The 26550-nt window shown below is 46.2% G+C and overlaps 1 protein-coding gene across 2 annotated transcripts in view; it reads right to left on the reverse strand.

The window, feature by feature from the left end:
- LMBRD2 (LMBR1 domain containing 2) overlaps positions 1-26550 on the reverse strand; it is a 440257-nt gene that overhangs the window by 276686 nt on the left and 137021 nt on the right. For both annotated transcript variants that reach the window (XM_085631040.1, XM_085631037.1), the window contains exon 8: positions 5025-5138. In XM_085631040.1, coding sequence (XP_085487166.1) covers positions 5025-5138 — 114 coding nt within the window. The remainder of the gene's footprint in view (positions 1-5024; positions 5139-26550) is intronic.

Here is a 26550-nt window from a genome sequence, read left to right on the forward strand (position 1 = left end):
TTTAAAAACATTCTGCCACACGCTAGCCCCGCTTCTCACTAGACTTTTCAACACCTTCGTTGACATGAGGACAATTACTTAATCTATGCTTGAAGCCTCCATTACAATTACTGCCAAGCCTGGCAAAGACAAAACATTGTGCAGCTCCTATAGACCTATATCACTCTTTAACGTTGACACTAGGCTATTTACGAGTGTCCTGGTGCACCGCCTTATCCCCTTAATGCCCGGCCTGGTTGACACAACCAGACTGGGTCCATCCCCGGCAGGCATTGGGGAGAAAATACTAAACTTATCCTCCATCTCATCGACAAGATCCACCAGCCAGATAAGAAGGCGTTGCTTTTTCTATGGACGCATAAAAAGCATTTGACAGAGTGCATTGGCTTGTTTTATCTGAAACATTTCGCCGTCGGGGAAACGTTTTGCTGATGGGTTCAGAGTGTCTGTAGCTCCCCGCGGGCTACTGTGGGAGTCAACAGAGTGTTGTCTGAAACCTTCTCTATCCAGAGGGGTACATGGCAGGGGTGCCCACTCTCTCAGCTCCTATTTGTCCTTTACATGGAGCCCCTGGCTCAACAGGTGAGGGCAACTCCAACTATTATGTGCATCCCCTTCAGAGGGTCCACGCACACCATCAGCCTCTATGCTGACGATGTTATTATAGCACTCACTGAACCAATGTCATCTTTATCTGCTCTAGTGGCAGAAATTCCCCATTTTGAAACTTGCAAACGTCCAAGACCAACAGTCTTAGACCCAGACTCCTGCAGTCTTGCATTGGAGCTACTCTGCTCTTCTTTCTCACCCTGTGTTCACAGACGCAGTACGAACATCTGTAGGTGGCTTTCAAGTTGCATGGCGACTGCTCTTGTAGCAAGCTGTGTGGTGTGAGTAACGTTGTGTGCAGTTGGAAATTAGTGTTTGCCACTGGTGTGGCTGGTTAACTCTTCAAGGGTCTGAATCTCTATGGTGATGCCACTGCCCTATGCAGGCTGTAACACAGCAAGTCCTGGATCCTCTGAACCATGAAGTAGGCTGGGATCTATATCCAAGAACTACTTACTATCAGCTGGTGAGCGACTGATATCTCTTGGGCTACCTGCTGGAGAACCCTGCTTTAGAACAAAGAAAACTAGCAAAAATCTAAAGATTTGCAAAAGTGAATAAGCAAATTTATGGTGAAGCCATGCCCCCTCTCTGATCTGAACTGCAGAAAACAAAATAACAGTCAACTTTCTGCCATTGTGCTTCTTCCACTTCCAACAACATCATTCAACGGCATCTGCTCTATTCATAAGTATGCTGCTGCTGAGGGGGTTGTGGTGGACACCTTTTGGACCTTGGGTAACCTCATACGTTACTGCAGTCTCTTTACAGGAGGGACACAAGCCTTACTCCAGAGATCCTATAGTAACAAGCCGAGGCACAGAAGTCTGCTAGGGAAAGTATGTTTCTGACTCCAGTGACCACTAGTAGCAACCAAAGGTACTGCAGCCTAATTACAGGAAAGACATATGTTCAAGGACCTCCAGCAACAACCTAAGTTAGAGCATGCTGACTTGTTTCTACACCCTGCTACAACAAGAATTTGCCTTTCACTCCAGTGACCTCTAAGGGTCTAAGGTACTCCAGCCTGCTACAGCAAGGACGTATGTCAGATTGGAAGGATCTCTAGTACCACTGATCAGCTAAGCTTCACTGAGTATTTAGTAAGAAGGATCCGCAAAGCTGACAGGTCTGGTTTGCATTTTCATTTACACACCAGAACCATTGGCTATGCAACGCTTGTGTACAGATTTCCAGCTTGAGCCTCTTTCAAAAGCAATATATAGCAGGATGAACTGATTAAGTAATACAAAGGTTGTGTGCTCAGCCCGGATCAAAGGTTTTATTTTCCAAACTACATAAATGACTTTGTAAGGAAGAATTTCTCGAGTTTAATGAAATCCTGGCGGCCGAAGGAAAAGTTGAGGTTTGATCTCTCCACTGAGTAATGGAAGTCCTTAAATTACAATATCCATAAATCAGTGGTAGGAGCAAATTTAGGGGGTATGAAATATTTCTGTAGATTTCGGCTTTAGAGAACACTGAGCAGATTATTTCAAATGTATTTTGCAAGATGCATAAACAGATTTGGTGATATGGGAGTGTACTTTTTTGCTTGTTCATTAATGAAGCAAGATTTAATGTTTACGAGTCAACCCTCAAGAGAAGGTGGCATGTTGCACTTCATTTGCAGCACTTTACTTTTTGGGTACTTTTAGGGAGATTTCTTAATACGACTTTTTGCTTTTTTATTCTCATTCTTAATATATCTTTTATATGAAAAGTAATTTACACTATGATATGCTTTATCTGTATATCCTGTACATTGTGATTCATTTTGTAATGTGTATGTTGCTCAATAAATCAAAAAACAAAGAGGAAATGATATGTGATTAATTGCATAAGTTAGCCACTAATAATCTGTCAATCAATAACATACAAGTATCACTAACAAAATTATTTAGAATTTGTCAGATTTTCTAGATGGCACTTGTTACCAATTGTTTTGCAGTTCTTTTTTTAAATGGGAGTTAATATTAACCACCTCAATACTTTTCAATTTATCAAACACGGAAGTATGAAAACTTAAGTCATCCTTAATGGGAGTCAAACTTGATTAAAATTTAGATTTTAGCATTTGAATTACTAAGCTATCTACCACCATCACATGAAAAGGACTTAATTATCCCATATTATCTCTTGGCAGAACTCATATCAGTAAATCAATACAGTGTAAAATGAAAAAGCATAGAAACAATGTATCTAAGTAAAAAATAAAAACAGAGGTGGTAGACTGTTACAGCAATAGGTATTGATGATCACAATAGTTCTACTGTAGGAAGCAGAAACCTAAGAAAGCGAAGTAATATGTAAACACTAGTTCAGAAATATTAAAAAATATTAAGTGCAAAGCACATCTCTCAAATACAGTAAAATAAAAGGCCAGCGTGACAATGAGCGGAATCTGCAGAATAGGCACATCCAGTAAGTAAGCTTAGCCTCCTCTCCAAAGTTTAGCCAATCAAAACTATCAATGAAGTTTTGGGAAAAAAGAAGGTCAGATCAATAACTTCACCACTGAAACTAAACATTCTTGTGCCAGGATGAGCCTAATGCTAAAGGCTACAAAATCGAAGAGACTTGTTTGCTATGATTCAGAGATATCGCTGTTGACTGTTTCAGGATCAACATTTAAGGTTACAAATTGAGATGGTATTGGCAAGAAAGTTTTAAAGCCAAAACCATCAGCTTCATCACATGATGGACCAGCATCATTCGTTCCATAAGAAAAGTAGCAGGTTCTGAGGCACGCTTGAGTGAACTTATTATGGAAACTAAAAAATAGCCAACAAGCTTTGCTGGAAGGCTTTCATTTGTTCAAGGGAAGGAGGAACAATTATCACTGTCCATTTTAGTTGCTGCTCTTTTGTGTTTTCTGTCATGTAGTAGAAGTGTTATAGTGCAAAGGCCACTATTTCAATGGAGAACTGGTGCGAAAGGGTAAAATGGGTATAGCCCCATTGGATTTGCTTCTCTCTAGTGAATATCCATGAGGTGGACGAACTAGCACAATTTGTATGCGCTCTCTTGGTAAAAGGGTTTTTCACAGACATATGCTAGTGACAGTTGGCTAAGAACTTAAACCTGAATATTTCATAGGAGAGGTAGGTCCAATACCTGGAAAATAATTAAAAGACTCCACCGCTTTGGATCCCACATCTGTGAAGCATTTACAAAAAGGAAACTAATGTTGATATTGCCATTGACAACTTTATGAACCTGCTTCATCACCTCTGGCATGCTATCTAGTACATCTGCAGCAGGAGCTGCACAACATCACCTGGATTTAGTCTAAAGCCGAGCTAATCGTGAGGAATCAAGGGGAAAATGTACACAGTACAGCAGTTGTTTCCTTCACATTCAGATGTGGTACCGTATATACAAAAAGGTGAAAGGTGGAATGTATGTATTAATCTCAGCCACTGGTAATTACTCAGGCTGCGTTTCCAGTCCTGTCAGCTCAGCCTAGACTGTTTCTAAAGTAGCACGTACTTATTTGCATATAGCTGTCTAGCGTCAAAGAGTGCACAAATAACGATGGACTGGAATGCAATCTGATTGACTCTGGCTCTTCGATTGAACTGCAGAACCCCCCGCCCAGTGCCATGAGACCCTAACAGGTGATTATTTGTGCTTTATAAGAACCCTGAATGCTTGATTGATTGATTGGTTGATGCAGTCTGAGTAGCTGCCGGTGGTTGAGAGTAATTTAAGCATCCCACCCATCACCCCCCGTCCAGCGCCTTGAGACCCAAACTGGTGATTATTCACACTTTATAAGACCCCGGATTTATTGACTGATGCAGCCTGAGCAGCTGCCGGTGGTTGAGAGTAATTTAAGCATCTCACCCATCACCCCTCGTCCAGCGCCTTGAGACCCTAACTGGTGATTATTCACACTTTATAAGACCCCGGATTTATTGACTGATGCAGCCTGAGCAGCTGCCGGTGGTTGAGAGTAATTTAAGCATCTCACCCATCCCTTTTTTTTGTTTTTGTATGTGTTATGTTATGAGGAATGCACAGGGGAAGTTATGGGTGCATGGCTACAGTATACATTTCTGGAGTTTGGAATACACAGCTGTTACATCACTTCAAGAAAAAATGGTAAAGTTAAAGGTTTATATCCAGATATAGCAGAGTAGTATTGCTTAAAAAACAATGTTCTTGTCTAGACCTTTTTTAATCTTATGAAGGAGTAGTACACACTTTAGAATAACCTGTGACATATTAATAAACACGATCATAGAAATTTAAATCTGCATCATTATAAATAGCTTGCTATTATATTTTGTACAAATGCATTATACCACCACTGATAGAAAATAAAGCACAGAATGCATGCAGGATGACAGATTGTACTGTTTTAATTGATGTTTCTCAATTTGTTTCAACAATTTTCCATGGAAAGTCACCTGTTTATGAAGTTTTGCAAGTGTTTTTTCACTTGGGTAACTGTTCTGTTTTTCATCAAAATCTTCATAGTCATCCATGTTTCGACCCATTTTCTCCTGATATTCAACAGGGCACTGACACAAGAGAAAGCTTGTTAAAATTTTAAGGTACATTGAAGACAAACTAAAATGACTTGTAATGGTTGAAAGGACCGAACTGCACGTGTGTCAAAGATATCAGCATCCTTTGAAATCCAAAAAAATGATTTATTTACCTAAAACAGTTTTCCTTGATGCTGATCCTTAAAATTCTTCTTTTTGACATTTACACAACTCATCAGAAAACATATCCAAGAGCAAAGGAAACACAGCCAATTATAATATGTAAAGAAACAAGTTTAACAGTACTTTGGAATATCAATATCTACTATAGATTTGCACACTGTGCATTGCCCTGACATATAATGACTAGTTAAAGATTTATTAGTATTTTTTTTTAAAGAAAAGAAAGTCAGAGCCGCAGTTCCTCCTTTGTAGATTATAACACTCTGCTACGAAAGTAGATTGTAAAAGCATCATGCCCCATGCCCGTGCTTTCAGTTTGTGAAGTATATAACTTATGAAGGCGCTCATGTTCAACATTACGGAGAGGTTGGGTTGGTACTGTATTTTACTATCCATTTTCAGAGTCTACGGCTCAAATCTCTAATACATTACACATGAATATCCAAGTCAAGTTTATTGTCTGATTAATTAAAATCTACACAATATACTCACAGTAAATACAGAATAAAAATATTCCATAAACTTAACGACATCCCTGCGATCGTTCAGGATTAGGTGTATTCAAAAGTGTTTAAATCATATGTGCAAACATGATACAATCACTATCCACAGCTTTATTGGCCTCATAAGTGCAAATCAGCATTGTTTAATACATTAAATCTATATGTGGTAAAGTGCAATCAGAGGGACAATAGCTATATGTGCGTGGCTTTTGGCAACATAATTTTTTTTTTGTCTAAACCTCCTGCAACTGACAAACTTGGCTACATCATCTGTGCACTGACCACGCAGAAAAAATGTACTACATTGAGGCTTAATAAAGGAAACATTTGGGTTAAAAATGGCCGATGGAGCAGGAAAGCCTCTTCACAGGCTCTGAGGGTAGGAGATCGCCATCGGCATAAATCCCTGTGAAATCCTGCCCATCGAGCCCAGTTTCTACCCTGGCAAGCAGGTGTAAGACAGAAATCAAGTTTTGTCTATCTGTTTTGTGCCCTTACCTGCAGTCTCGTGCTCCGGATGCCTTATGTGCTGCAGATGCTGCGTCGATCTCTGGCCCTCTCGACTGATGGTTCAACAAGGGACGATACATTGTCGGGACGACTTCGGATGTGATCCGACTCTAGTGGCGATGTCGTCCTTTCCCTCCGACTGAGCGCTGGTGAGTCAATCGGGCACTGGAGGCGACCCCTTCTTCCTTACCTCCGCCTGCCTTCTGAGGGCAGAGTGACCCTATCTGCTGCGTCCGTCCGTCCGTCAGCGCAAACAGCGCAGAGCAGGATTTGTGCCCCGCCCCGTCCACAGGCCTTTTGCGCAGATCCCCACTGGAGCCTCCACGCTTCGTGCTCCATTGCCTCCACTGCTACATTTGGGACGAGGCTGGGCTGTGACGGAGCTCAATCTAGATCCCACCCCGCCCGCTCTAGCCACACCGGAGCGCCATGGACGCCAGCTCAACGGGGCTGCAACGGCGCTACATCTGAGACGAGGCAGGGGCTGCCACGGAGCAGGAATTGCCTCTTGCCCCGAGCTTAAAGACCGAGCCCACAGTAGCTGAGCCGCATCGGTCTTTGACCCAGTGACGAGGTAAGGAAGAGGCATTGAGTTAGGTGAGCCCCCTGTCCCGTACACTGGTTCCAGCACAGTCACTCTTTAGGGATCTTCCTTGCCACTGACCTGACCCGACCCATGATCGGGCGTGGCCACCATTTTCTGCAGTGCGAACTCAGTCTTCCCGGGAGCAGGCTGCTCGTTGTGATAGAACAAGTGCTGCACATGTTTGTACTTTGCTTTGACCTTTACTGCTGCTCACTACAGGCCCTGACCGACGTGTGCTAGTGCATCTACATAGGCACTGGTCCGCTGTGATGATCACAGTGATGACTGATCTAGAGACTTATACAATATACGAGTCCTTAGGAGGGACGAAGGAGGTTTCCCGCGGGTGGAAGTCTTTGGTGTAAGTGTGACTATAAGTCTCGCCCCCCCTCCAGGACTCATGCTGTGATGTGGAATTCAATTTCACAGCTCACAAAAAGCTTTCAGAAATCCTGAAGGCCATATTTAAACCGTAGGTGTTAGCGGTTTAGACACCACTGGTTAGGGTGCGCCTTAGCGAGCGCATACTGCCGTGGTAGCCCATAACAAGGTCCTGACGAATGCTTCACGTATTATCACTAGAAGCAGAAACATGTTGACCACCTTTCACTTTAATTAAGAACATAGCTGGTCCAATAGTCACCAGAGTCTACACGTCCACATCACCCCTTTTAACTGTGTCCAGTTTGCCACTATTAAAGTTACTTTTTGGTTAAAATTGTGACACCTTTTTAAACCTGCACCTTCACAACTTGCACTGTCTCTACCAAAACCAGCTCCGCTGTAAATCAGGCGTCGCAGCACACCGGAGAGGCATTTGGTCTCTCCGGTGGGAACCCAATGATGAAGCATGTCACCAACTAGGTTGGTGAGTGAGGGTTCTTTTAAAACACTGTGATTCACCACTTTAGCACCTCTTTGTTTTTTCAGTCTTGATGGATACACTCTTTTCTTGTTTAATTATACTAGCCCCGGGGGATTAAGAGTGGCTCCAAAAATGTCCCTCTCTCTTGTTGTTGAGTCACCTGATCTAGAGACTGCACTGGCTAAGGATGCCCTTCGACGATTGCGGGTCTGGGAGGTGGAGTTTCTCATTGCACTCCTAGGGTCTGCGGTTCTGTCTGCCCCCCATCACTTGAGCTTCCCCTAGATCTCCATTTTCTAATGCCCGGGGCCGCCATTTCAGGATCCCTCCTAGCCTGTAAAACCCTGCCTTAAGATGATGGTCCCATGAAATCAGAAATGGTAATAGGACTATTCTTGCAATCCCTTTGAAATGGAGAATGAAATGAGATTGAAAGTAGTCTTTTTTCTTTACCAGGAAATCTGAAACGGTATAGGGGATCTTTCCCCTCCCCCTCCCCCCGCAATCCCAGTGAATTGGATAATAAAAAGAACAATTTTATCGACAGGCCCTCTTTAAGAGCTGCTGGTCTCTCGGACCTCCTAGAGCTCTAAGGGAAAGGGAAGTTGGTATTCCTGTGACTCATACCTGATCTTCACTGACACAAGAGGCCATCTTGGAAGAATTTCTGCCGACACTGGCTCGATATTACCTGTGTGCTATTGCATTTTGTAGATGCTCTCCCTATCTAACATTTTTCCTAACTGAAATCTCCCTGTACAGCATTGTTCAAAGCGAAACCTCCCTGTCTTAGACGGCTTCTATTCTATTCTTGTTTCGAATCATGTCTCCAACCAAGCCCCCTCATTATTCCCCGGACCCTGCTCTCGTTAGTCATGGCCCTAACTTGTGGAGCATCATATATGCGTCAAATATTTCTAAGCACCCCAGGAAAAATTTCAAACACAAATTAATGAAACTTCACCCCAAAACATTAATAGTGGATACCTACCACAGCCTGTCTTGTACCACGAAGAAAACGAACTTTATATTCTACTCCAAACACCCGACTAAATGGAAAAACGTATTCCTTCTCCACCTTCCTATCAACAAAATTCCATATGGAATTAAACTGATGACTACCCTCTCCCTTTCTTTTAATGGAGAAATTGATATATCCATATTCAGGACTGGGAACATTCTTATTCAAGGATCTGACCTTCACCTCAACATTTTTAACAGCCAGTTCAGTACTATGGCCAATTTGCTTTTTCAATTGGGCCAAAAAAAACTTTCTCCACAAATGCCATGCTCCCCGGGACTCAACTCACTCTCTCTGATCAGTCTCACCTTCCCCCTCCTATACTATCATCCTCATCAAGACCCCGCCTGAATTTTCCTGCATCCCCATCACCCATTCCAATTCTCACTGCTGTGCCTTGCCCTCCTTACCGACGTCTCTGCCCTCTTAAAGGGGCATCCTCTCTAATACTATCCGTGATAATTCTCATGCCTCTCAAAAGGACTTGTGCCCATCCCCCAGCCCCACCTCATCACATCCTAGAGTGGATTCCTCCCCTCCTAGCGATACTCCTTCTCCCTTGTTGTTGAGGGCCATCCCTAGAACCTCTGACTTGGTTTCACTTTGCAGCGTAGGACCCACAGCCCCCCCTGTCCCAAGATTGACCACTCTCTCACCTACTCTCACCAACAATCGATCTCATCTTGCCCCTACCTTCTTCCCAGTTTCACCCTCAAACTTGCATCCTTTACAATTGCCTTCTTTTTGTTCTAATACTGCTCTCTCCTCTATGTTTAGTGACTCGAATTCTAACTAAATCCATTCCAAGCGATACAATAAGGTTTATGCCCTGAATACTCCCTCCTACTATCTTTCTTCCAACTCCTCAACTTTTCGCACAGTCGTATCTAAGCATATCACTCAGAGCTTATTAAATACTAGTCCGAATGTTTTTGACCACCTGCCTAATGTGTTGGTTCCCTCCCCCTTTTCTGATCACCCTCCCTTCATGGTATCTCCCTCCCCTATCACCTCTAACCCAACTTCGTCCCCCGCCACCTTCACTGCGGGAATCCCCCTAAACTCTATTGCACAGATTCTGAACAGAATTAAACTTAAACTCAATTCTCTGGCTACAGAATTAACTCATCTTAGAGGGGATCTCTCTAACCATAACTCCCGGGCACGCCCCTACACTTCTGATACTTCTCCCACTAGTTCCCCCAACTTATCTCAAAATGCACTGTGGCCGACCATCCCCCTTTGCAGACGGGCTCACAGGCCTTATTGCGCTGTTTGTTCTCTATCCACTGTTGACCTCAATGCCCTTAGCAAATCCCATCTCCCTAAGTCCCAGGCGACTGACCATCTCCCCTACTCCAACATCCTAGTAATATTGGGCGTTAACCGAATACCCTCAACTCGCTTAGACCGCCTGCTCAACTCGCCACCATCCACATTCTCAAATCAACCAAGAATAATCCTAATACTCTCTTTTTCATGCTCGTTAACTGCAGATCTGCAGCACTACATGCTACAGAGATTTCTGAAACCATCCTCAGTGAGGCTATTGACATTGCTTTCCTCACTGAAACCTGGCTCAATGACCACTAAATGGCCATCCTGGACTTACTCACTATTCCCGGCTATTCCATCATTAGACAGCACAGGCCTGACAGAACAGGTGGTGGCTTAGCTATAATCCACAAAACAGCATTTCAGTTTTTGACTGGTCAGACCACCATCTCATTCTGTTCAACATCTTGACCAGCTTCTTCCCTCCGTATTAAATAACAAACCCAAGACGTTGACCAGAAACTTCAAACAAGTCCCTACTACTGAACTAGAGTCAAAAATTCAAGCTCAACTGCAACTTCTCCCGCACTCCCAAAATGCTAACAAGCTCACTCAACATTTCAACAAGGCTATTTCTGATGCCCTTAACCCAGTAGCACCGCTTAAACTAAAACAACAAAGAGCTATCCAATCTAATTCTTGGTTCAATCCTGAACTTAATAATGAAAGAAGACAACTTAGACTAGCAGAAGTAACTTGGAGACATCACCCCCGCCTTCTCATTTAGCTCTCCTCAGATCTGCAAGTTCAACATACAAAAAGCACATTTTTCAGGGAAAAAGCATCTTTCTTTTGTTCCCAACTGGATTGTGCTAAAAATAGGCCCAGAGAACTCTTTAACATTGTCAGAAGAAAACTTCATCTGCCCCTCCGGAACCGACAGCCTCTAATGAAAGATGTGAGGGAATTGCCAACTTCTTCACGAACAATCCTTCTCACAAATCTTGGCCTTTCCCAATCCTCAAACATCTCGTAACATCCCCCCTTTCTCCACATCTACCCACCCTCCTAATCCTTTCCTTCACCAATCTACTCCAATTGGTTATGGAGATATAATTTCCAACACATACCTGAAAAATTACGCCACCTGGACACATTTCAAACTCACGACTGAGCTCGAAGTCTTTACTATCATTGCGAAATTTAAGCCGACCTCTCATACCAAACACCCACTCCTGGCTAGGCTAGTACAAAACCTTAACCACATCATAGCCCCATGCTGGACAAAAATTATTAACACCTCCTTTGCCTCTTGATGCGACCCTGACTCCCTTCAACTTGGGCAAATCACTCCCATTCTTAAAAATGTAAAGGCTGACCCTAATGATCCCAATAACCTCGGTCCCATCTCTAACCTCCCACTCCTAGCCAAAACTATGGAGAAATGTGTCTTACCACAACTCAACAGCCACATAGGCAAATACAACTTACTTAACTCCTTTCAATCCGGTTTCAGGAAAGACTGTAGTACCAAAACCGCCATGCTGAACATTGCCAACGACATTCATCAGAGAATGGAGAGGCTTGCCTTCTTATCCTCCTCGACCTTTCAGCTGCTTTCGATACAATCATTCTTCCTTACTCGAATCTCTCAAGTCTCGCTCTGGACTCAATGGCACCATCCTTAAATGGTTCACTTCCAACATTCAACCCCGAATACAACAAAATAAACTCCTGCCTCTCCAATCCAACTCCTATCTCTCTGGGTGTCCCCCAGGGCTCAATTCCATCCCTCTCTCTTTTCCAATCTCTTCATGGAACCCCTTACTATCATTCTGAAACAAGACTGGATCAATTATCACATTCACGCTGATGACACACAACTGTACCACAAAATCAAATCACACAGCGATGTCCTTCATCTAAACAACACCCTTAACTGTCCGCTCACGCTATCCCAAATCTGCAAAATCCCTAGGTTTTATCCTGGATAAAAATTTGGCACTGAAGGACCATATCAACAACACAGCCAAAAGAGCACTTTTGACTCTTAAACACCTCGAAAATATAAAACCCTTCATCCCTTAAGACAACTTTAAATGGGTTATTCAATCACTAGTCCTCTCCAAACTGCATTATAGCAACGCTGATCTCACTGGAGCCCCTAAAGCTCACCTGGCCCCCTCAGAGCCGTGCTCAACATGGCTGCCATGCTTATTACCGACTGGAAACGGTTTGAGCACATCACGGCTGCCCTCAAATCCCTTAAATGGCTCCCCATCGAAGGAAGATGCATCTATAAGACTGCCTGCATCACCCACAAAGCTCTTCACTCTCTATCTCCGGTTTACTTAACTAATAAACTCACAAGAGCGGGAAGCACCAGACCGATGAGAAGCTCTAATGCACTTCTCCTCGTGCCCCCGTTACTAAAAAAGAAATCCACCCAGACTCGCTCCTTCTCAGGAAATGCGCCTAGCATCTGGAATGCCCTTCCGAGGGACCTTCGCTGCAACCCCTCCTATCTCCGCTTCAAAAGAGACCTAAAACGCCATCACCTCAATAAATACTGGAGTCCATAATTCTTTCAGATCAGGTTATTCCCTGATCTCCTGTACTGGTCATCTCTCTGTTACGGACTTTGCGTTTTCCCTATGTTCTCCTTATTGCATTTGCTCTCCTTGATTCTCTCATTTATTTTGTTGACTCCAACGTCATTTCTTTAAGTTTATTTGTGTTCTCCCCTGATTATGTTAATTTGTCTTGACCTCTCTTCAGTTACCTCATCCCTCTTCCCCTACAAATGTTCCTATGTTTTATTTTACTGTTTGCTCCTAGGTTATACCGCCCTTATTTTATATAACTGTATATAACCCTCTAATCCCAAAAGTTTTACTTTTCTCTTGTTTTGATGGCGAGATTCTCATGTACTTGGTTGTATTTTGCAAGTAACTACTGTTCCTTTGAGTTGGACTTGCTCTTGCTTCTGTAAAGCGCTCTGATACCTCTGGGTCTAGCCAGCACTACATAAAACCTTTCAAAATAAATAAATAAATAAATAATAAAGGAAATATTTGGGTTAGAAATGAATTCAAGGGGATTTAAACTTTGTATGCAATCCTAACACTGACAGGGTTGATGGGTAGAGTTTAGCAATATTTCCACTCATTAAATCCATACAGGCTACAGTACATTCAGAAAAATAGGAAATAACAGTTTTAGCAACATCAACTTTGGCCTGGTGAGATGCTGTTGAACAATATTTGACTCATTGAAGCCATACAGTCTAAGATATATTCAAAGAGGTATCAGGTAGTATTAGCAGCTTTGCCTTATCCCTGGTGTCATAAGAGAAACTTAATATTAAAACTATATGGGCTAAAGTGCAAACAGAGGATTAAAAGCTATGTGTGCCAACATGATGGCGATGATTTTTAAGAACCTCGTCTTTGTCTAACATCATGCTACAGGCAAGGTTGGCTACATCATCTGGGCACTGACCTCACAGGGGCAATTAAGTACCTTGCAGTTTAGTAAAAGAAGTGGACTAAAGAGCGTCCACATCCTGCCACATGCAGACTCAGGAGGTGGAATTTAACATTGTTTCTACTCATCGAGGCAGTACAGGCTAAGGTGCATTCAAAAGAGTTAAAAAGCAGAGTGTGAAATCATTATAGTGACGGTTTCAGCAGAATTAACTTTGACCTAATATGATAAGTACATTTTAACATGATTTGTCTTACTGTGTCCATATGGACCAAAGTGTATACAAAGAGATAATGCTGTATGTGCATTCGCAATAGTGATTTAGCAGCATCATTGTTGGCCTGGCATCACTGGTGCAAATAAACTTTTTTTGGAACTATACAAGCTAAAGTGCATTTAAAGAAATGTAAGAGGTGTGTCCAATCATGTTAGTGAGGATATTAGCACAACATTTTGTAGTCCCAGCTCGTGCTACAGGCGAGTCCCGGCCATTAGATTTACTTATTAAAAATTACACATACGATGGTGCCTCAGTTTCTTTCTTATTATAGCAAAGAACTTCGAGATTCTTTTTTTTTTTTTAATTTTTTTATTAGAAACCGTTAGCACACAATAAAAGACAGACAAGGGCCTACAACCACCAGGGCCGGCCGCTATAGAGCCCGAGGGCCCGCAGTGTAACGCCACACATTCAAATGAACCAGAGGCAAAGCGCCCGGCAGTTCGTAAGCACATATAACAGGCCGTGGCCATAGGCCAGGAGCAATTGAAAACAACAGTTTCATTTTTTATTAAATATAAAACACACTCAAGGCAATGAGAGTCCGAAATAGCAGCGTGCTCTTCCCAGGACGGGGAATAACCTACAGTGTCCAAAGCAGTTCTTGTCCGGAAGCAGTAGAGGGGGGCAATGGGAAAACAAAGCATGGAACACACCTCACACCCTCCCGCAGAATGCGTGGCTAGGGGGTCAAAGCAATATTGACCTCTAATGGCAGAGGCGGGGTGCAGATACGTCCTCGATATAAATTCCATGGACCCCATACCCTAGTCCATTTCCCCGGCTTGCCTCTCGCCACATACACCGTCTTTTCCCTAAACATACACCAGTCCATATTCTCCTTCCATACCTCGATCGTGGGCGGCCTCGGGGAGCCCCATAACTGTGCAATGTTACGCTTAGCCACCATGTACCCCAAGGTCACCCACTGCGTCTGTGCCGCAGTACAATCATTCGGTTCCCAAACATTCAACAAACACCTCCTAGCCTCTGGCAACAGGGCAACGCGCGTGACCTCCTCCACAACGGTGCGGACACCGTTCCAAAATCGCACAACCTCCGAACATTCCCACAAGATATGAAGAAAGGTGCCCGGTAGGCCACATCCACGCTTACACAGTCCATCCATCGAATAACCCATACGCAGCAAACCGGGCCCCGTAACATACACTCTATGAAGGATCTTCAGCTGTACAAACAATAAGCGGGCCGGGATCGCCACCTCTTTCGGGGAGGCCACCGCCGATACCCAGTCCTCATCATCCAGTTCCAAGCCATCGCCCGTCCATGCCTCCCTCAGACGGAGCAGCAAGTCCGCACGATCATTAATGAGTTTCTTATAAATCAGGGAAATAGTGCCGTCGGGCACGTAGCCATCCAACACCCTATCCTCCAGTGGGGAATACTCGGGGATAGCAGCAAAGTCCGGAAAAACCGAACACAGCGCATGGTGGACTTGAGCATATCGGAAGTACTCTCTATCGTTTAATTTATATTCAATTTTGAGCATTTCAAACGTTTTGAAAGATCCCTTCGCCCACAGATCACCCACCTTACATATACCAATCATATCCCATTTCTCAAAGCCTTTCGATCTCCACAAACAGCCCAACCGCCCAGAGGCATACAACGGCGTCGCCCGAGTCAAGCGATCCCTCCACCCCATCGCAGCATTCGCCGCGTGCCACACACGTACCGCCACCCGCGTGGGTCCCGTCAACCGCGTGTCCGGGGTCACCGAGTACAGCGCCCTATTATAGTCCCCACCCGGGAGCAGGAATTTATCCATCTCGAAGGCCGGGTTTAAGGCAGGACCATATATCCCGTGGTTCACCGCCGCCAACTGAGACGCCCAATAGTATTGTTTAATATCAGGGAGGGCGACCCCCCCATCGTACCAAGGGAGCGTCAGCTTGGCGAGAGCAATCCCCGGCCGCCCGTCCCAAAACAGTTGGCGCTGAAGACCCTCCACCTCCCGGAAATAACGGGCCGGCACGACATCAAGAGTATTTTGCAAAGCGTACAAAAAGCGAGGCAGCGACATCATTTTAAACAATGCCGCCCGTCCGAGCGGCGAAAGCGGAAGTCGTCGCCATCTCGCGACGTCGGCCTTCAATCGCTGGAGGGGAGGGAGAAGGTTTCGCTCATAGCGGACCGCGGGATCCAGTGAGATAAAGATTCCCAAATATTTGAACCCCAGGGTAGCAATCTGAACAGGGCAATCTCGCGGCAGGAGGGGGGCGTCCCCCGAGAGGACGTAGACGCACGACTTGGCCCAGTTGATGACCAGGCCGGAGTTGCGGCCAAAGGAATTCAGTACGTCCACCAATACAATTAGCGACTGTCGGGGAGAAGTGAGATACAGAAGGATGTCGTCCGCGTAAAGTGAGACACGGTCTTCGAACTCCGGCGTCCATCTAATGCCTCGCAACGACGGCTCCCAACGCAACCAGGCGGCGAGAGGCTCCAAAGAAAGTGCAAAGAGAAGGGGTGATAGCGGACATCCCTGCCGCGTACCTCTCCCCAGTGCGAAGGGAGCCGACACCCTACCATTCACCACCACCTGAGCCAGTGGGTCAGCGTATAGTAATTTTACCCAACCAATAAATTCAGGGCCGAACCCAAATTTTGCCAACACGGCCCAAATATATGGCCACTCCAAAGTGTCGAACGCCATAGTAGCATCTAAAGATGCCAAGATGGCCGGCTCACATATAAATTCCGCTCTAGCAAGCACGCCGTGCAACCGCCTCAAATTTAGAGCGGTATTCCGATGGGGTATAAAACCGGACTGATCCTGATGAATCAAGTCGCCCACGACCCGAACCAGTCGGTTAGCCAACACCTTAGCCAGAATTTTGGGTTCTGCGTTCAACAGCGAAATGGGCCTATAGGAGGCGCAGCGATCTCGCGGCTTCCCCTCTTTGTGTATCACAACTATGGTGGCGAGGCGTTGGTCAGGGGGGAGGAAGCCCGCCGCACGTGCCGCCAAAAACATGTCTCGAAGATACGGCGCTATCTTATCGGGACGCAACTTATATAGTTCGATGGGAAGACCATTAGGACCTACCGCTTTACCCGATGCAATCGAGCGAGTGGCCAAAGCGATCTCATCTGACGACAACTTCGCCTCCATCAATACTGCATCAGCCTCCGATAGGGTTGGCAATGCAATGTCTCTAAGCAACCGATGAGAATCCTCCTCCGACCGGAGAGTATACTCCGCGGAAATGAGCCGCGAAGCAGTCAACGATCTCAACCGGGTCAGTCACACGCACTCCATCCCTCCTCTCCACGACGGGCACCACCCTGCTAGCTCTCTCCTTCTTATCCAACCAAGCAATCAGCTTTCCGGCCTTATCCCCCACATCATACAGTCGCCCTTGCTGCTCTCTACTCATCCCTTTAGCAGCTTCCGTGACTAGCGCTCTATAATCTGATTGTTTGAGGCTGAGAACATGCAATTTCTCATCAGTAACTCCACGCTCCAAGTCCTCCTCCATTTCAGCTATTTCAGCTTCCAGGCGAACCACCTCTGCTCTCTCGCACCTCTTAGTATGGGAGATAAGGGACAAGGCCTGCCCCCTGACCACCACTTTATAAGCCTCCCATAGGGAGACGGCCGACGACACCGACCCCACATTATCAGTGAAGTAGTGATCAGTGGACTTGACCAGCTCCGCGCGGATCTTAGGGTTACGAAGATACCAGGGGCTAATGGGTGCCACTCTTCCCTCTGCCCCAGGGACAACCCTCAGTTGCAACCATATAGGGGAATGGTCAGAAATACCTCGGGCCAAATGACGCACCTCCCCAATCATCCCAGCTTGGATCGCCGGCATAAGCATGTAGTCAAGTCTCGAGAGACTCCCATGGGCCCCCGAGTGAAAGGTATATTGCGCCTGTCCCGGGTGCATCAATCTCCAGCAATCTACAAGTCCCAAAGTGTCCAAAAAAACCCCCAACCAGGCCTGAGCCCTAGGGAGATCCCGGGGGGGGTGACGGTCCTCCAACCCGGAGACAACGGCATTAAAGTCACCACCCAACACCAGAACTCCCCCAGGGAGTCCCAGGACCAAACGGCCCAAATCAGCAAATGTAGCCGTCTGTAACCCTGGAGGCACATACACAGCCACGAGCGAGATAGTCCTGCCCTCCCATCTCCCCACCAGTGCCACATATCGCCCCCTATCATCGTGAAGCACCTCGTCCACTTCCAATGGGAAAGAGGCCCTAACCAGAATGCCCACTCCCCTAGAGCCAGAAGTGAAACCAGAGTGAGCGGCAAGGCGATAGCCCCTCCTATTTAGGGCCTGGAAGGAGTTCCCAATTAAATGTGTCTCCTGCAGGAAAACAATGTCGGGCGAGATCCGCTTCAAGAACTGCAACACCACCCCGCGCTTGATCCTGTCCCCCAGTCCATTCACATTCCACGAAAGGATTCTCAATCCCCTACCCCCCATCCCACTCCCGCACATGATACCCACATCCCGGAGAGCACAACCCGGAGAAGTCAGCAGAAAACTTCACATTGCCTTGCAAAACGAAAAAACAACAATCCCCAACAACCCCCCTCCCCCACAGTCCCAGAACCACAACTCCCCCCTCCCTGCACCCCTGCTTGAGCCCAAACAGCCCCCCCAACTTGCAGTGTGCCTGTCGCCCTAACATATACCACAAAAAGAACCCCAGAAGGAGGAAAAGACCCCAATAAGCTCCCCACAACCCCCAGGCATTTGAAGGGCATGGTGTGCCAGATTAGAGTGCAATTGAGCCAAGGTACAAAACATCGCCAGTCTAGTCCATCGCCAGGAACCAAGTTCTAGTCCTGCTCCACCACATCCAGTCCGCTCTCTGCCGTCCGACTGTCTCGATCCTGTCCCCGCGGCAGGGCATCCAACCAGTCTCCAACCGCCTCCGGCCGGTCAAAAAAGTGGGAATGACCCTGGAACTCAACCCGCAGCCTCGCCGGGAATAACATCGCATATTTCAGCTCCATGTCCCTCAAGCGCCGTTTGACACCCAAAAATCCCCGCTGTTTCTGGACCGCTTGTGTGAAGTCCGGATAAAAGCTGACATTGGAGTTCTCAAACTTCAGCGGCCCGGCCACCCTCGACGCCTGAAGGATAGCATCTCTATCCCGAAAGTTAAAAAGTCGGGCGATTATAGGCCACGGGGGAGCACCCACTTTGGGCGCACCACCCGGAATCCTGTGGGCCCGCTCCACCGCAAAGAACTTGCTCAATCCCTTGGGCGCGAGACGGTTGATCACCAGATCCTCCACAAAAAGATCAGCAGCAGATTCCTCCGATCTTTCCGGCACTCCGATGATACGAACATTGTTCCGTCTAGCCCTGCTTTCCGAGTCCTCAAGTCGACGATCCGTCTGGTCACTGGCAAGCCGCAACCTACGGACCTCCGTCTGCAGGGCGGCCACATCCACAGTTAGGCTCGACGCCACTTGAGACAAGGAGTCGACCCGCTCGTTGGTTTTGGACAGGTCTGCCCTGACCAAATTCACATCTATCAGGACCGCGTCCAATTTATGTGCCAGGGTATCAAACCGCTGACCCACAGCAGCCTTCATCTCCTCAATGGCGCCCATGACGTCCTGCAGGGTCAATTCTGACGATGGGCCCGGGACCTCTTTAGACCTCTCAGGCGATTTATGCAGGCCACTGGGGGATCCCTTTAGCTGCGCATAACGATCCATGTTGTTGGCCTGAGCATAGGATCCCCTCCGGGTTGACTTGGGTTTCGACTTGTCTCCGTCTAGTCTCGCCGCCATCGTCCGGAGGCCACCAAGGTTGGCACCCGCCAGCGTCAGGGACAGGGACCAGTTGGCTAATTCAATCGAACACTGCGATTGCAGACAGGAAGTCCGTGTATAGTCCGAAAATCAGGCCAGACACTCCGCCGTCCGCGCTCCTCTGAAACACCAAGGTCCCTCAGCCGATCTCAAAAAACAGACTTGAAAACGAAAGTGAAAGTGCGGGGTACGCGGCAAGTCAAGCCCAGCATGCCGCTGTTGTTCACTTCGTACCCGGGCACCTCACCAACTCGAGATCGGGACCTAGGCAATAGCAGGCCGCAAACTTCGGAGGGCAACCATTCGGGTTCCCGGCGTCCGATCTGAATTTGGAAAACGGGTGGCACCTCAGCGCAAGTTCATCAGCAAAAGCCCGTCAAATAAATCAGGATTAAGTCAGGATAGACGTGGGAGGTTGCGGAGGCCCTCGAGAGCCGTAAGCCTACGCGGCCATCTTGGTTGCGCGCTAGGCTCCTCCTCCTCGAGATTCTTGATATGCCCATTGGAATCGTGCATGTGTAGACATGGTGAACAGCCTCCTTACATGTTCAAATGCCTTGCTGCAAAAAATGTTGCCTCAATGAGAGGCGCCTTTGTGGCAGCAGTTCTGTGCAGTAGCTCAGTAGATGAATTACTGATTTCGTAGACTTAGTACACAATCTACACTGCTGTGGGATTGGCAGTGACACTTCTCAATGTGTTCTAAATTCGGAGGATGCCAAAGTCAGGAGTCTTGCATTCAAGACGTTCAAAAAGGCATGGCTGCCTTGGGCGGTTTTGATGTATGGCTGACAGGCCATATCCACATGGTGTTGTAGAGTCCTGGGGTCCTCGAGATCTACCTAATCATGTACATGTCTTGCTCTTTCAAAAGGACCCTTCCTTGTTTCTTTAAAATGCACTTTAGGATTAGCAGGTAATGGGATTGCTATGACATATTTAATGAGAATTAATGTTGTATAGCAAGGATATGAGTAGTGGCACAAGTATTAATTGTTGTAGTTACCGGGTGATGATCACTTTCTGTTCTTGCCAGGATCTTATATTCAACACATCTCCTTCGCAGGTAACGACTCACAAAGATGTAGTCCAAAGTTGAGATATTTCTGTATGACAGTTGCCATGTACTCCTGGACGTGTCTTGTTGATCGCATGTGTGGAGATCGAGTTCCTTAATGCAAGCCTTTAAGAGGTGGTGATTAGCCTCCTTCTGGTCGCCCTATATCTGTCCTAAATTACATGTGTTGAAATTGCCTGCCAGAATGATCTCATGGATTGTACACTGGTAAGAAATTTTCAGCATTGCCTCACAAGCTTCCATGCCAATCTTTTTTTTGCTCTCTTTTCGTAGGTTGATAAATATATTCAATACTATTTGTGAAAAGATTTGCCCTCTGATTCTAGGCCACAGAGTTCAAATGTTCGCAAGTCGTTACTGGGAGTTTTTATCTCTTTTACATTAAGCTGAAAGTTGAGTTTTACAAATGTGGATAACTCAGTAGGCCTTCCAAAAAGATTTCAGGGCAGTTTTGTGGAATGCATAATAGCCTTTTTTCTCTCTATGAGGCTGGCTAGTCCTGCAGCGTTCCTGCTGATCCCTTCGATACTGTCCTTAACCCTATTTTCATTTAATTTCACAACGCTAGGAGTGGTGCTATTCCTTTGAAGTAAAGGCTGCTGATAGCCGTGCCCAGTTAGGTTGCTCATCTGATGGGTGGGTGTCATTTGCATGATTAGCTAAAGTACTTTCACCGAGTGTTTGCCAATTGGACTGTTATTTTTCTCTTCCATGAGGGGATCAATGGCTATTTAGTGCCTCGCAGGATGCCACTTCCTCTGCTAGTTTCCGGAATATTACTTTATTTGATAATCGTGTGAACACAAGGGGAAAAGTTTTTGTCATTGGCTCATTAAGGAGTATGCCTCATGCGTCAAAGTTTTTGCTTTTCTTTAATACGTTTTTTACATCACCAATGTTCCTCCATTCTGTTACTGTCGATTCCTTGAGACTACTTCAAGTGCACATTTTAAATTGCACTGACATTAGTTGCTCCGATGTGAGGTATGCTAAAGCTGGAATGATTTTTAGTAAGCGTAGAACATTTGTTCTATTCAATATGTCATAGTCCCCTCGTGTGGAGTACTCAGGAGTAAATATTAAGTTTCCTGTAATGGGAAGTGAACAAAAGTGTTCGCCTTCAATTGGCACTGTGGGGCCATTGTCTCAATGGCTTTCCACATATACAGCCTCACGGGCGGTATGTTCCTCCGTGGGCTTGGTGTAGCGAGTGTTGTTAGTGTTTGCAAAGCTTTCTCCCTTCCAATTAGTACTGCGCCCCTGCTGTGCAATGACCTGTGGGGGATCCTTGCCAAGGTTAATACCGCCCCGTTGGTTGGTGGTTCTACTAGTCTGACATTGTTTGGTCTTTGGTTGCTATCCACCTTTCTACTTAGGGGAGGTTTCCTGGTTTTTGTTTTCCTGCAGGTGCTCCTGTACAGCTTCCGTTGAGGTTACCATAATAGGTCCAGCACCCCTTGTCTGGCGGATTATGCTAGCAGTTCTACCACAGATACACCCCTACTCTACCCCTGTCGCAATTTCTGATGAATCTTGTGTACTGGACTTGTGTGTTGCAACTGAGATTTAACTTTTACTCTTGGCATCAGTCACTGATTTCAGTTAGAAAATGGGATACAATACAAATTTCATTCAGTTTTTTGTCTTGGCTCTGCTTTTCAATGTTTAACGTCACTAGTTTGGTCTCAGTTTTGCTGGATCTTACGTTTCCTGTATTGACTGCACTGATTTGTATCTCTTGAGTCTTTACTTTGATTTCCACAGTTTTTTCTTCTCTCGATGGGAGAAGGGGTTTTGTCACTTTTCCACCTCCTGGGGGTCTCTGTGTGCAATATTTCTAGTGAATTTTCATTTGCATTCTCTCCTGTGCTCATGATGTCTATTTGGTCTTTTTGTTGAGCATTAAGTTGTTTTGAGCCAACAGTTGCATGAGGTCCACTTGAACCTCTAATTTATGTGACTGCCATATCAGAGCGTGGACTGTGGCTAGCAGGGAGGAATTAATGGTGTTGCGAATCATATCTGGTAAGTGATCATGTTCCTTCTGCAAGCTTGTTTGTTCATTGGATTGTGTGGGGCTAGTTCCTTGCTCCCCTCTTTTTAAGTTATATGCCTCATAGTCCAGCCCTGCGGCATTGCCAGGTCTTGGTGGTTCCTGGTTGGAGAGTCTGGAGGACCCAGAGATTATTAACGGAGATGATCCGATAAGGGTCTGATTAGCAAAGTTGGGCAGGGACCATGGTCTCTCTTTACAATTGTCTAATGGGCTAGAACTTGCCAGTGTATCCCTGTCCAGGCCCCTGGACCATTGGGTCTGGGTTGAATTGATGATAAGGCAATTGGTGTGTTTGAGTCACAATACTCCGTCCCTTGGGGGAACCTCCCCTGTTTGAATCATTTGACTCTTCGGAGTGGAAGAAAGCCTTTTTAAAGGCCTTGGGTTTAGTGACTTCCGTAAAAGTTGAGGAAAGCTCTATGAGCTCCATATCCTCCTGTTCATGCCATTATTGTGGGCAAGATCTTAAGGCCCTTTAAGTAGTCGTGTCTGTTGGACTAATTGACTTCTACATCGGTGTTCTTTCATCCGGTGCCTGCATGTGGCTGGCTAAGGGTGAAGAGATTGCAGATATTTCCATCTATTGTATCCCTTGGATTGCTAGAGCTTTACTGCCTTTTAATACATTTGGAAAGGCTGCCCTGGTGCTAGTAAAGTATTTATGGATGGTATTGTGTCTTCTCATAGTGGAGCCTGACCAGCTTACCTTGGCACCTAAATCGCTCAACCTTTCTGCTTCATGATTGGGTTTGTCCTGGGTCTGCCCTGGGGGCAGCTTGTTTGCCTGTGCCCAGTAGGGACATGGGCTGATCCTGTTCACTTACTCTCTCCCCCATGGGCCCAGCCCTGTGATTGACCAGCTTTCTTTTTGCCTTTTTCCTGATATCGCGGAGCTCAGACATTTTATGGGAGAGCTTCCAGCTCAGAGCGCACGTTGAAGTCCAGTCTCGTAATTGCCACTCCAAGAAGCGCAGTGCCGACCGTGCCACTGCAACTGCCTTTGGCTCTGTTAATTTCACGGGTACAACCACATACTTAGTCGAAGCAGCCGCTGGCTCCCCCTCTACCAATCATGTTAGCTTTCGTCCTTAATAATCTTTGACCAGTTGGTCTTTTAATCTGTATTCACAATATACGCTCAATGTTCGGGCTGCCTCGTGCAAAAAGCTAATGGTCCATTACATGGCAATGGGAGTTGGAGGGGGGGAGAGGATGTAGAACACTGCCTGCTGCCTCACCTAGCCAAGCCCCTCTAACTCTGTTACTCGATCACCTGATCAGCGTCCGTCTGTACAACCAATACAGAACTAGCAAATAACTGAATATCCGTTGTAGTCAGAAGAATAACAAGCATTTGCACCGCAATCTGTCTCGCCTTTTGGACCTTATAAGCAGTGCTTAGTTTGAGCCTGTGGTTTCCGATGCTGAGCACCGGCACTTAATCATTAACACCGGTGCTTGAGCACCAGTTAAGGTGACATTAATTTTGGGTAGGCAGAGGTTGATTAATTGATTTGCCTAAAATCAAATTATGTTGAGCTGACGTCGAGACGCGAACTTGGTTCACTAGAACCGAGGGCAGCAGCTCTGGCCATTATGCAACATTCTCTCCCTACTTGTAGGGAATGTTTGTTCTGTGGAGAAATGGGCTGGTTGGAGCGGCTTCCGGACAAGAGTGCTGGCACTTATTTTTAGAAATTAACCACTGCTTATAAGTGTTTAGTCATTCAACACATAACATTTTACAAACAACTTTGGGGTAGTGGGTGTAGTGTCTTTAAAGATAAATCATGGGAGACGCAGGTTTCCAATATTTTAAAAGAAAAAAAAATGCCAAATTTAACTCAATTTGTTTTATTTATTATTATATACTGTAGTTCCACGGTCACTATGATGGTTTGGGGCATCAAAGCTCAAAAACAATGGGGCATGGCTTGGTGGTTCAACATGGCGGACCGCCCTAGCGAGGCTCCCGTAGCCTTGAAAAATCCTCCATTAATCCTTCGTCATTCGCATACCCCATGCGATTTAGAGGATGGGCGGAGTCCCGGGACACCCTTCTGCTACACATTGAGGGTCCTGGTTCACGCAAAACCGACACCTGGCGGACGTAGCCCAGCTCCACGGCGTGCGGCCCTGTGCGGTGAATCACACAGACGGAAGAAACACGTAGCTGGTTTATCCGGACACCAGCCGGTGTTGAACTGCAGGGGCAGCTGCGGCCCAAGAGGTGAGGCAGATTGGAGCACCGGATGGGAGTGTGAGGCCGACGACAACTGGCTTCTGTCTCAGTGGCTAGATCGAGACGCGGAGCACGGGCGCTAGAGTAGACGTGGACTGCCCAGGCCATCTGGACCAAACACATGAGATGAGCATTTGAAGAAATCTCAGCAGCCATTTCGGGCCGCATCAAAGATCGAGCCAAGCTGTCTGGAGGCCTGAAGTGGGAGTGAGCTCTCCCCCTAAATACTGCATGGGGGTAAAGAGCTTGGCAACCCTGAGGTACGTGCCCCCCCCACCCCCCAATTGTAGGGGATTGGAGACCTGCCGGCTTGTGAGGATCCCCAGAGGCCCACCTGACACTGGCTACATAAACAGCCATGTGCAGACAACAGAGACGGTTGGGCAGCAACCGAGTGAGAGCCGGTGGCGGCCGTGACTTAGGTCCTCTCGTCTCCTCTCCTGGCTGGCGATCCTGGGGTGTGGTGAGCTTGGACCTTGGACCGCTGCACTGTTCTTGCACGCTCATTGAGACACCTGGCTGGAGGTGGAGCTTGGATTTCCGCTCCCTCCTGGGTGCCCATTGATACCATGCAGTCATTTTGGATGGCCTGCCCTGCGGATACACAGGGATCTAGAGATGTGGATCGGCGCCCGCTAGGGGAGGTGGGGAGCCCAGCGCACAGAAGCTGTCGAACTAGGTTTGATGCGGTTTGTGGGCGCGGTGCCCTCCCCTGGCAGCTCCCACCCACCCACCAGGAGGCCCTTCAAGAACAGTAACCGGCGATATCAACTTGTGTACATTGTGATCTGTTGGGGCATACCTGGCATCTAGACAACTTCTCATTCCTCACCCGCACAAAACGGCCAAAGATAAGCCGTCTGGCTTGTCATCCAAGCAAAGAACGATGGATAAATATACAGGGGCAGTGGCTTGGGCGCCGGTCTTGGATCACCAGGAGGCTGACATGCCGAATAACGTAGCACTGCTGGCAGCAATCACACAGTCCCGAGAGACTTGATTCTCTCATTTATTTTGTTGACTCCAACGTCATTTCTTTAAGTTTATTTGTGTTCTCCCCTGATTATGTTAATTTGTCTCGACCTCTCTTCAGTTACCTCATCCCTCTTCCCCTACAAATGTTCCTATGTTTTATTTTACTGTTTTCTCCTAGGTTATACCGCCCTTATTTTATTTAACTGTATATAACCCTCTAATCCCAAAAGTTTTACTTTTCTCTTGTTTTGATGGCGAGATTCTCATGTACTTGGTTGTATTTTGCAAGTAACTACTGTTCCTTTGAGTTGGACTTGCTCTTGCTTCTGTAAAGCGCTCCGATACCTCTGGGTCTAGCCAGCACTACATAAAACCTTTCAAAATAAATAAATAAATAATAAAGGAAATATTTGGGTTAGAAATGAATTCAAGGGGATTTAAACTTTGTATGCAATCCTAACACTGACAGGGTTGATGGGTAGAGTTTAGCAATATTTCCACTCATTAAATCCATACAGGCTACAGTACATTCAGAAAAATAGGAAATAACAGTTTTAGCAACATCAACTTTGGCCT

The sequence above is a fragment of the Triturus cristatus genome, chromosome 2_1 (assembly GCF_964204655.1).
Source record: "Triturus cristatus chromosome 2_1, aTriCri1.1, whole genome shotgun sequence".
Taxonomy (NCBI): domain Eukaryota; kingdom Metazoa; phylum Chordata; class Amphibia; order Caudata; family Salamandridae; genus Triturus; species Triturus cristatus.